Source organism: Neopsephotus bourkii, unplaced genomic scaffold, assembly GCF_033783945.1.
Source record: "Neopsephotus bourkii isolate Nb327-2 ecotype Australia unplaced genomic scaffold, CSIRO-AGI_Nbou_v1 NB_196, whole genome shotgun sequence".
Lineage (NCBI taxonomy): Eukaryota > Metazoa > Chordata > Aves > Psittaciformes > Psittacidae > Neopsephotus > Neopsephotus bourkii.
This window is the reverse complement of record NW_026900709.1, coordinates 14,629,338-14,641,051: the sequence shown is the minus strand read 5'-3', so window position 1 is coordinate 14,641,051 and position 11,714 is coordinate 14,629,338. Positions and strand designations below refer to the sequence as shown.

The 11,714-nt window shown below is 34.0% G+C and overlaps 1 protein-coding gene across 3 annotated transcripts; it reads right to left on the bottom strand.

Moving 5' to 3' along the window:
- Window positions 1-278: 278 nt before the first annotated feature.
- On the bottom strand, window positions 279-11,482 carry GALNT3 (polypeptide N-acetylgalactosaminyltransferase 3). 3 transcript variants are annotated; one of them, XM_061343437.1, is made up of 10 exons: window positions 10,866-11,481; window positions 9,425-9,597; window positions 8,040-8,189; window positions 7,549-7,783; window positions 7,060-7,177; window positions 6,462-6,662; window positions 5,281-5,412; window positions 4,250-4,351; window positions 2,073-2,225; window positions 279-1,598 (listed from the first exon to the last, which is right to left on the bottom strand). In XM_061343437.1, the coding sequence occupies exons 1-10, from the start codon at window positions 11,375-11,377 to the stop codon at window positions 1,476-1,478; spliced, it is 1,899 nt and encodes a 632-aa protein (XP_061199421.1). In that variant the 5' UTR covers window positions 11,378-11,481; the 3' UTR covers window positions 279-1,475. The 3 variants fall into 3 exon arrangements, 2 of the variants coding, with proteins under 2 accessions (XP_061199421.1, XP_061199431.1); XM_061343447.1 differs by lacking the exons at window positions 279-1,598; window positions 2,073-2,225 and adding an exon at window positions 2,880-3,844 and having other exon boundaries at window positions 10,866-11,482; XR_009723921.1 differs by lacking the exons at window positions 279-1,598; window positions 2,073-2,225 and having other exon boundaries at window positions 4,249-4,351; window positions 4,949-5,412.
- Between the last annotated feature and the right edge of the window lie 232 nt (window positions 11,483-11,714).

Here is an 11,714-nt window from a genome sequence, read left to right as displayed (position 1 = left end):
CAACAGTAAGTCTTTTCCTTGTCTTTATTGTGCTGCTTTCTTCCCTTCCTAGAAGTTCATTATTTTTATGTCGTAGCCACTTTCCTCCCATATCATAGTACATGGAACTTTAAAGTTATTTTTAAACCTCCACAATTTGCATAAACCAATTAGATCCTCTCCAAATCAGAATATAAAATTTTATTCTGAAATAAATCTTACCATACTAAAGTGTAATCTTATGTGACCTTAGACGCTTTAAGGGTGGGATGCTCAATAATCTCACCTTCCTAGTTCCTAAAAAGCACATTTCTGTGCAGAAAAGTTGCCTCTTTCTGGCCTCAGATAACCACAGTCAGAAAATAGGCATGATTGGCAATTGCAATGGAGGACTAACTGGAGGGTGTTTAACACCTATGCATCCAGTAGGACAAACAAATGTAAATAAAATACTTAAAGTAATGCTATTTATGAAGTCATAGCTCCACATGATCTAGGGAAGTCTGGTTGTGGATGTTTACAAGAATACAGTATTTCATACAAAAGGCCAAGGTCTCACTTGGACTGATAAAACTGAGGTCAATACTTTGTAAAAGAGGAAACAGCAACAAGAAAAAAAATCAACATGCAAGTTTTTACACCAGAAATTATGTATGGGTAATATTAGAAACTTCTTAGGTAAACATTGTTTAAATGAAAAAAAGTGGAGTTACTAGATAACGTGATTTAAAAACAATAATAAAATGCTAAGAAAATGCGTTTATGTTAAGCATCTCAGAAATCCATTACAATATAACTTCATAAATTGTAAAGTTTATTAAATACAAAAGGATCTATACAAAACATTTTGGCTAAACAAAAGGAGATTAATATCAGAATAAACAAATTCTCCATGAAGAAAATCATACATTTCATTGAGAATTATTATTATCTTCCACAAATGAAGAACTGACTTGCTAGAAGCTGAGCACAGTGTGGCAGCCTATTTGGCTTTAACCTGAAGGTGAAATATTTAATTTTCAAGTGACAGAACATAAAAAATGCTGGGAAAGGTTCACTGAGTAGATGATTAAAAAATAAATGAAGTTAATCAAGCATAAAAATATACATAAAGTGTCGTTTTTTAAGCAGTATTCCATTTCTCATAACTCTACAGAGAAAACTAGTCTTCCTCAGAAGGAGTCACAATATGTGGAAAAATGATATTCCTATGGTCCCAAGGGTGAAAAAGGACTAATAGAATCCATAAATCAGTGGTCAATATATAAAGTCTTATCCTAGAAATATTGTAAACATTTTTCTTAATTGGAATCTCATCATCTTTGGTATAACAGACTCCTAGGGAATCTGTGATGACACATTTTTTAACCACCTTAAATAAGAGGAAAAAGAAACTGTTTAAACATTTTGCATCACTTAAAAATGCAGTATATGTATATGAATCACAGTTTAGAAGGGATTTTTAAATAAATCTTCCTGCCTATAAATATCAAGTATTAATTGTTCTGGCCAAAGATCCATTTCTGGAAGGGGTCCGATGGATTACAGGATGCCAAACTTGGATGCTCTCCATTCCCTGTAAGGCACACATGTAGTGCTGCATTGTACAGAGTTTGATCCTAAAGTGAGTAAAAGAGGAAGAAAGAAAAAATAAATAAAGTGAACAAACATCAAGCATGCTATTTTCCACACACACTTCATTTTTTTCCCCAATAGTTCATTGTTGTTAAAGAGTAAGAGATACAGATGGGGGATATTCATCTCTGCAGATACACAGAGAGGGGCTAGCAAGCAAATATGAGTAGTGTGCAAGTGACAGGTTCTTTTGTTAGGAAAATTTTAAAAAACTATTTTAAAAGACACTATATCAACTAGTTTTCTAAGTGACATTTATACTTTACATTTAAAATAGTGGTATCATCATGTTTTGATCTGGTAACTGAAAGGCTGGAATTACCTATGATTTCCTCCCAGAAATAAAATTTTTCCTTTTTGTCTTGAGAGTTTTGTATTGTTGGGATTCTCTTTTTTATTGGAAATCAAAAATTAACTTATATAAAAAGATCACTGATAAAAATGGAGATTCTAAATACCTTTTGATGCAGCCATTGCTCTTCTCCAACAGCAAAGGTTTTCTGGCCTTTGTAGTTACATTCACGAAGCTGCACGGGTCCTTTAGACGCATACAGGCAAAGCTCCTTCTGAATGTTATGTCGAATTTCATGGTGTGCAGAATATTCAAAGTACTATTTAAATAATAAAAAAATAAGTAAATAAACACTAACAAGAATATTAAACTAAATTAATCCTTTGAATTTAAATACACACAATAATGAAGTTTTTTGTTAATCAACAATTTGAAACTACAGAATACTTGCTTTTATTTCTAGTATGTACACTTTAAAAGTGTTTACAAAAGTACTAATGTAATAGAAAGAAAGTACTTAAATGTATAAATTGCAAATAAGCATTATGATGCAAGATCTTGTTTGCTCTCCCAGGAATCATATATAATTCAAGGAGATAAACTGAAGAGTACAGATAATTGCATGGCTAACTTAAATATTGGCATTTCTTAACTTTAAAAAACTTTATTCTATTTTTGTTGCTGGATTTTGTTTTTTTCTTAGAGCAAACAAAAAGAAAATTGTCACACAGAACAACACTGATTGCTGCACGTCAAATTTTGCTGCTTGATCTAAACCATAAATGCTAATAATAGGATGCTGTTCTGTTCACTTGTGAGCTAGCCATTAGAAAAGCATAGAAAGTGAGGTTTAAAACCTGATTAATTTTTGATATAGAGATGTCCATGTTCCCAACCCAGAATACTCTAACAAGGAAGAATGATTAACAATTCATATACAACTCTCAAAATGAGGTTCTCTAGGTTCTAATCCATTCTCCTGGAATGGAAAATTTCTACCTACGCTGCTGAAATCTGGTAAAGCACATAAACCAACTAGAAACAGAGTACTGTGATGAGAAAGGTTAAGTAAGCAAATATGCACATCTCTTGAACATTGTCAGCAAATCTACATTAAAATGCTGTGAAGGTTGGCATTTAAAGGGATTTAGACTCATTTTATGGTAGAACAAAAAACAAACATAATTTTAGTACATTCCCAAGATAACTTAGGGAGAGCTGACAACAGAAGCATATGGCAGACCTCTTAATATAATGTCTGTGCTCCTGCATTAATGACTGTGACAATGTGAAAAGGCTAATATTGTACTAATTCACATCAGAATAAAGGAAAAAAGAGAAAGTTCAGTATTGTAAGAAGCTAACATAAAAAGTTATGTTGGAATACTGTCTAGTTAACCTAAACAGTATTCTATCTCCCACAGAATTTGCGTAAGAAAGGATCAACCAGGTATCTGAGTTTTCACAGTGCCATCAATGGAGGGCATTAAAATTGAAGATTTTATGAAGAAAAAAATTACAACTATGCTCTAATAAAACCTTTTAAGTATTTTTGACCTTTAGTTATTAAGGATTTACAATTAATAAATTTTATTCACCAAATAACTCTTTAAGGCAACACAGAAGCGTTCATTTCTGAGCAGGAAGATGAGATGTTACTGTTACTACTATTACAGTAGTGACTGAAAGATTCAGTATCTGACATTTATTGCAAGCCATACTGTAGGAGAAACAGAGCACCATTGCTGCCTCCAAGAGCTATGCATCAAGGAGAGCTCTTCTTCGACAAATTCAATATTATTCACTTGCATTAGCCAGTACAGGATAGGCCACTTTGACCTCCCACTATGAGGCTGCAAGCGTGACAGGGAAGATGGCTCAGGCCTTGATCTCCCATTGGCCGGATTCCCATCAACATCTTCCTTGACAGCGTGAGTCCTGGTGGCAGAGAAAGAAGCAATAGGAGGAAGCATAAGGAAAGGAAGAATTAAGGAGACAACTCTTAAAGTAGTAAGGGTAGGAGGAAAGGTTTTGCACTGAAAGGAGATATCAAGTGAAGCAGTGCAATTGTGTTAAAAATCTGAATTGATATGATGAACACGGAACACTAGAAGCAGGACACAACATGAACACAGAACACTAGAAGCAGGACACAACATGAAGAGCAGAATGAAATTTTTCTTACACAAAAGGAATTAACTCAAAAAAAAGAAAAAAAGAAAAAAGAGGGAGAGAGAAATTGCATGTTAAAAATTAGTCCATTGCTCTAAAATACATTAAAAGCTTTAATATGGGAAAGTTACAGCTAAACAGATCATAAAAATCAGGTATCAAACATTTTACCTGATTTCCTCCAAGTCCATGACAAGAATACATAATCAATGGTTTGCCACCATGGTTGTTTTCACCAACATCCAGACACATGCGGTTACCTAGATTTTTTAGCTAAAGAAAGGGTGTAATCAGAAAAATAAAAAGGAAGAAGTTCACTCAGAGGGGATGAAATAAAATTAAACTGTGTCATGGATACAAATTTAACCTTTGGGTTACCAACAGTTACAGCTGTTCATTTTTACTTTCTGCTGTGCTGAAGTCTAAAAATCCTGGTCTCTTCATTAATCTTTCCTAACTAAAAGCCTGATAACTCCATTGTGGTTGTCTACAACCACACACTGGGAATTACTGGGCTACTGCTGTACAAGTTTATTGTTATTCAAATCATAACTTGGACAGATATACAGAAAATATTCAGAATTGGAGGAAGGGGAAGTTTTATTTGTAAATGTACGCTAAATGTTTGCATTTACCTCAAACTAAGAATTATTAGTTGTTTAACAATTTTTGGTTTTAGGAATGCAGTATCTAAAGTTATTTGGCAGAGGAAATGCAATGGACTTAAAAAAATCCTCATACATATCATGTATAAACATACATTTTCCTCAGCATAAGCTTAACTCTGACAAGCAAACAGCTGTCCAATTTTCCTTATTAACATGAAGTAAAAATCCTCTCAGACTTTCTACTATATAAAGCTAAATTTACCTTGATAACTCAGGAAATCTCTCATCAGTGGCTTACTACTTTTGTGTCATTTTAACTGTTAGTGATAAGCGGAATGTTTATCTTAGCAGGCTGTAAGATATTGTTAAGCAAGGCCACTGTTAGCTATTAAGAAGCTTTGCTTACATTAACAAAGCTATAAAACATACAAATAGCAAGGTATGGAGGAGATAATCTTGTCTAGAGTAGTGACAGAAAACCCTAGAGCAACTAATGACAGATAAAATGCAAGTGCTATGGCTAAGGTAACATAAAAGATTAGCAAACTTCCTGAATTATAGAAGATTATAGAAAATAATTAATATTCAACTTACATATCCAGAAAATAAAGGGTTCAGGTCTGGCACATATGCTTCTGGATAAATATTACTGAGATACCAGGTAAAATTTTTACACTGCAGACGTTGCCTTAACTCGAGCCTTTTTGAGATGTCTCCAAATGTTTTCTGTTAGAGGAAGGGAAGTAAGGATGGAATGAAGAGAAACATACCAATGTTACTAATACCAGGCTTGTACATATGAATCTATGATAGTCTTTATTGTAACATTAAACTAGCTTTAATCTCCACTTGCTGATTTTTAATTTTTCTTTAATACTGTACTACTATTGTTACTGCTGTTTATTTTCCAATGTCATAACTCCACTGACATCCTGCCTGCAGCATTTTAAAGCATGTGCAAGAAAAGTACATTGCAACACGGACACAACAGAAGTATCCTTAGTCCCAGGAGAGTTTTAACACAGTGGCATGAAATGGGAAAGTACAAACAAGACCATACTGATGACAGTTTTAAAGCTATCTGATCTCACTAAAAAGAATGATCTGAAATAATCAATTGAAATAACTAAATAATTAGCATAATAGCGCATGCAAAATTTCCCAGACAGAACTCAGCTGTCTAGCTGCTAAACATGCTTAGGAAATCTAATTCTATTAGTGAAACAATAGTCACAAAATTCATCATACAAAGGGAGAACAAATATCTCCTTGAAGAAAACTCTAGATTTCAGCAGTGAAAGACCAAAGTTCCAGAAAACTTACAAAACTAAATCAACACCCAAATCCCCTGAATTGAACATTTTTTTAAGCAGATAGAAAAAGGATGGGTATCTATCATTGAATAATCTGTATTCTGCAGCTAAGGAGCAACAAAACTCAAAAAAAAAAAAAAAAAAAAAAGAGAGTTTGGACTTTGTATGCTCAGTAGGTTTTCTCATGCTTATTCCAGTAATGCTCAATGCAAACAGCCCAGGATTTTAGAGCATGTATGAGAAAAACCCTACCAATCAAAAAACCCACCATGCAAAACAAAACTATTAGCACCCAAACACTGAAGTCTTTTGATGTTTGTTTGGACTAGCTGTTAAGCAAACTGAACTGTTTTTTTCATTAAAATTTCTAGAATCCTCACATACTTTGTCAATAAATAACTTTTGCTCACCAAAACTTTCAACGCAGCAAGCGTGATTTCTAATACCACCACCACCACCTACTTGTTTCACAATTTTTGCTGCCTCTGTGTTTCTTCGATAAAATATTTCTTTATATTCATCCATCCACACTTCTGCAAGGCGGACTTGATTACGTGTGATCACTTGGGTACCTTTTGGGAAAGTATGGGGGCTCTTGCTGCGAAAGACATGGCCAACAACAGAGCAAGGCATGATCTCCAACTGTCCACCACATTGCCATACCTAATAATAACATTTTTTGTGTAAGTGCACTGCAATTAGAGTTAAGGGAGTGGAAAAAAAAATAAATCAGCAATGTTACCATTTGCCAGAAAAAAATCCCAGACCACTAGTAAAAGTGCATATATCAGACATACTGTAAGCAATTTTCCTAATCAGGTAAACCCTGGAAACACACATTTCAGTTACCAACCCTAAACACATAAAAAAAAAACCAAAAAAAACCCAAAAAAAAAAAACCAGTCCAGTGATCATGTTTGTATTTTATACCAGGTAATTAGTAATTCATTTCCCTTGTCCTACTTGGCCAATTCAGCAGAGAAGTCAAGATCTAAAAATAATTTGTCCTCAAAAATCCTGTCAGTGTAGAGGTCACTGCTAATTAAGTAGCTAAACTTACTCTGAAAGACATTTCTATATTTTCACCTCCCCATATTTCCATTTCTTCATCATAGCTTCCAATGTGCTCAAAGTAGGCTTTTGATATTGAAAAGAGACCTCCAGCAAAAGTAGGTGTTCTGCAAAAAACAGAAATTTACTGAAGAAGACAGGATTCAAATAGATAGCTCACATTAGGTCTCATTTGACTACTGTCATTTATTAACAGCTGATTTAGAGTAACTTCTGCTATAAAAGACACCATCAGGAAAAACATATTTTCCCTGTATGGACAGTATCAAGCAAAGTTATTACTCCTCCAGACCAGTAATCTGTCTGTGGCCAAAGCACATACAATTATTGTCAAATATACTGCTGTAACAGTCTAGTATTTTGATGTTCTGAACATCTGTTGTCATCCTTTCAAATATCATGAATGAGAAGCCAGAATCTGTGGTATAAACAGCCATGAAAATAGAAGAATTCAAAATATTATTCAAATTATGTTTACCTAATTGGATAGGTTTCATCTTTTCTTCTTTTATTTTCATGCTTTGGAAGAGATTCCCATCCAAATGACAAACTCCAATCAAAATTTCCTCTGTTGTGGCTATGCCCATAAGGAGATGGTTTACTGAATTCAAAAGTGTTGAGATCTATAGAAGCAATATCAGGGCTCACAACAGCTACAGGGTTCTCGGCTATTCTTGCCAGTAAAGGCTCCAACCAGCCATAAAAGCATTCACCTATGGAGAAAATGTTGACAAGCACTGAATTTTTACTTGACTATAAAGCAGCACACAGAGAATATTTTGACATGCCCACAGCAATCCAATATGCGCTGCTTTTAAATGGCATTACTAAGTATACTTTCAATAATATAAAATAGCAATAGTAAAGATGATAGTTTGTTAATGTTAATAATTTATAAAAAATCTGTAATGTTAAATCAAAGACAACAGCATTATAACCCATATCGGGCATAGTTACAGATATACTCACAATGAGCATCCAGAAAGGTAAGGGTCTCTCCTGTTGCTACTGAAGCTCCCAACAATCGTGCAGTGATTAGACCTTTTCTTTCCTTTTGACGAACTACTTTAACTATTTGAAATTGTTTCACATATTCATCTAGCTTATCATGCAAGTATTCTAGAAAGAGAAATTGGTTTAAGGATGTTCAGTGTATATACATGACACTGCCTAAAATGTTACATTACTAAACTATCAGGATAAACAATTCACACTAATCTTGGGAGGTGTTTTTTTTCACATTAGAGCAGTAAAAAAAAAATAAAAAAATAAAAAAATCCTGACTGTTGAATGTTATTTTTTGAGACTGAGTTTTGTTGGGGGTGAGTGCATAGGAAGACATGACTGGCCAAGAGCAGAACATGAAACACTAAAAACATTCTAAGTGAGAAATGACATGTGCCAGTACATCTCTTCTGTAGTATTAACAGTTTGAACATCAATTCAATATCCATTTTCAGAGGAAATAGATCGCGTACTAAGTTACTCAAGTTATCTCCAGAGCATACAATATTTTTTCCTGAATGACAGCATAAGTTAGAGCTTTCAAAGGCTACAATATTTACATCAGCAAGAGCAACTATCTCAAACACTCTTTGGACGTGCTAAATTTGAGAAGCAACCCCACATCCCTCATTATACATCCCATATCATCTTAATTATTCTGCCCATCCTTAGTATTAAACTGTATTACTGAACATATTTCACATCTAAGTGTGTCAGTATACTACATACAGATTTGTAAATGCATTAATAGAGCTATGCATGTATAGACATGTTTATCTAAGACTGAGCATATGCAGTTCTTTTAACTTGTATTTGTGACCACAGTCAGCATACATTCAAATTCTTTTGGCAGCCGGCGTAAGTATTAAAGATAAATTTTAATAATTTTAAAATTTGTTTAATTTGCATTTCTACATAAGACACTGCCTTTCATACTAATAAGATTAATTTGCATAAAGAGAATCGCTATGATAAAATGCAAATTGCTACAAGCATTGGCAAATTTATCCTTGGATACTTTATTCTATGAACTGTAATTGGTCTGAAGCACAGATTACAGAGCTACTTGTCATGCAACCAGTTATGCAGTTTAAGAAGCACCAGAATTGGAATAAACAGGAATGAGGTTTTAAAACCTTTAGAGGACCAGAATTTCATATTTAATTACCTTAATGAAAAAAGATGGGGAGAACTGTTTTGTATTTTATAGAAAAAGAAAATACAACCACTTAAAATACTATTATACATGTCAATGGTGGTAGAGAGATAACCAATTTCTCTGCAATCCTAACATGTCTTAAATTAAAAAAAAGGGAAAAAAAATAAGAGAAAATAGAATTACTTCTTACCATCTACACTGGCATCATCCACCAAAATAATCTCCTTTAGCAGTACTGCAGGAGATGTATACATCACACTGTGAACAGTTCTGAGAAGAGTGGACCATGCTTCATTATGAAAAACTATTATAATACTTGTGGTTGGCAACGGCGGGCAACGCTTAAACTTTTGTTCAATACATCTACAGATCAGAAAGCATCAAATGTTACAAAACGAAAAAAAAGTCTGGAGTTAAACTCTGAGTTTTGGAGCACAAAAGCAGGCACTCCAACTGGAGAAGCTGTACAAATATATTTCAAAAACATGATAAACAAGAATGCCACTTAACAACTGACTCACAACAGCTGACTCAGTTCTGCTTCCATCTTAAAAACATTTGAGAACTTTCATATAGCACCCAGATCTTCTTCAGAAAATAATACTATTTTATTGAGACCAGGAGGTACTGAACTACAAAAATCAGACTTTAAGCCACATTTACCATTGAAAACCTAAAGTACAAAGATTACTATTTGCTAGGAGAACGCAGAGCTTGCAAGAAAAAAATGGAGCAGATCTAATTCAGAGCTTCAAAATTTTGTAAATACCAAAAAATCCTTAGGGCAGCATATCCCATTCAAGAAAAGCAATTTTAGATGTACAGTTTTTCCCATGACTGACATATTCTGAACCTATTTAAATCCAGCTGCAAGTCAAGATGACAACACTTCTGTATTCATAAGCTGTACACTTATTGTTTATTGCCTGTCTGCTTTAGAGACTGCAAGACTCCCCAAGGTAATTATCACAGCCATTGCCTCAGAAAATACACAGGCAGAAACTCACCAGTTATGCTCTAGCAAAGGTTATTGTGAGCTGTATCACATGTAACAAGATATTGGTACTACCAGCAACATCATTGTAAGATTAGTCACTTCTGACACAGCTGAGAACATATAATCTGACACTGACAGAGACACTTCATAACCAAAACCCACTCTACCAAGTCCTAGAGACTTCATTAATACAAGATTACTGAAATGTTTCATAGCCTTGTTCAATAACTTATACTTCCTAATTTGTTAAATTATGCTGGTGGTTTTACTAAAACACTGAATGCTTAAAAAAGTAGGGCATGAAATAGCATTTAACTTGGAAAAAAAAAGCTTAAAATACATTTTTAGTTTTCTTCTAAGTAAAATCTATCTGGCTTCCAGAAAGTCACAAAGAAATTGTAGCTTAAAGGCAAAAATCTGAAGACCTCATTTAAATATGGTTACTTCAAATTCAAAACCATGAGAGAAGTGAGCCTTTTTAAACATTCTTGGCTTTGGCACTGTGGATCATTATGCATAGCTAGGAAACTTTCCTAAACTATCACCTAATGCTGAACTCAAATCAATCTGCACTTTTCAATCTGTATTTCTGAGAAGTTTTTTCAACTAACAGAACATACACATTTCAACATACTCAGGAGGTCGAGTGTCTGGTCCAAGATCTCGGTGTAAAGAAATCCTATCACTTGCAAATGCATTAAAACAGTGTTTTTCTTCTCCACGTTGTTTTTCTTTCTGTTCGTCTGAATTTAAGTTGACGGTTTTAAATGCTTTACCAGAAGCTCCAGGTGCATTAGGATCTTGAAGGGGTCGATCTAGAAAGGGTTTTAGTTCCACTGCAGTATAGTATCCTGGCAAACAGTGTCTCTCTCCAGGAATCTTAGTTTGCCTAACAGGTGCTTTTATTTGCATTTTTGGCTTTGCACCTTTGATATTGTTCATAGCATTTAACATAAGACCTAACACATGACTTTTCTTTCCAACAACTGGCTCAATCCCTGCTTCATCTTTAAAATCTTGAACACCCACTTCTTTTTGCAATAAAAATAAAAATACCAGAAAGACAAACACAATGATGCTAAACTTCCAAAGTTTCCAGTGAAAAAAAAATTTCTTGAATAGTTTAGGTGTTTTTTTCAAAGCCATTCTAGTTTTAAAAAAATATCACAAGACAAAAGTTCCTGTGAATGATGTTCTTCAAGTAAGTCACAGCATTTCTTGAAATAACAATACCTGTAAATTAAAACAAAAAGTAGCAATTTAGACATCTAGTAAATATTCATCAGTGTAAAATAACAAGAAATTAATGGGCAGGAGCTAATTCACAATTCCCAACTGTCAATCATGTGTCCATCACTTAAAGATACTTCAAACCTATCTCTAAGATACCCCACATGCACTTTCCACGGTTTTTATTCTGTTTTGGTTTTCTAAATACAAGAACCAGAAAGCAGGAATACCACTGAGAATAAACCACTATTTC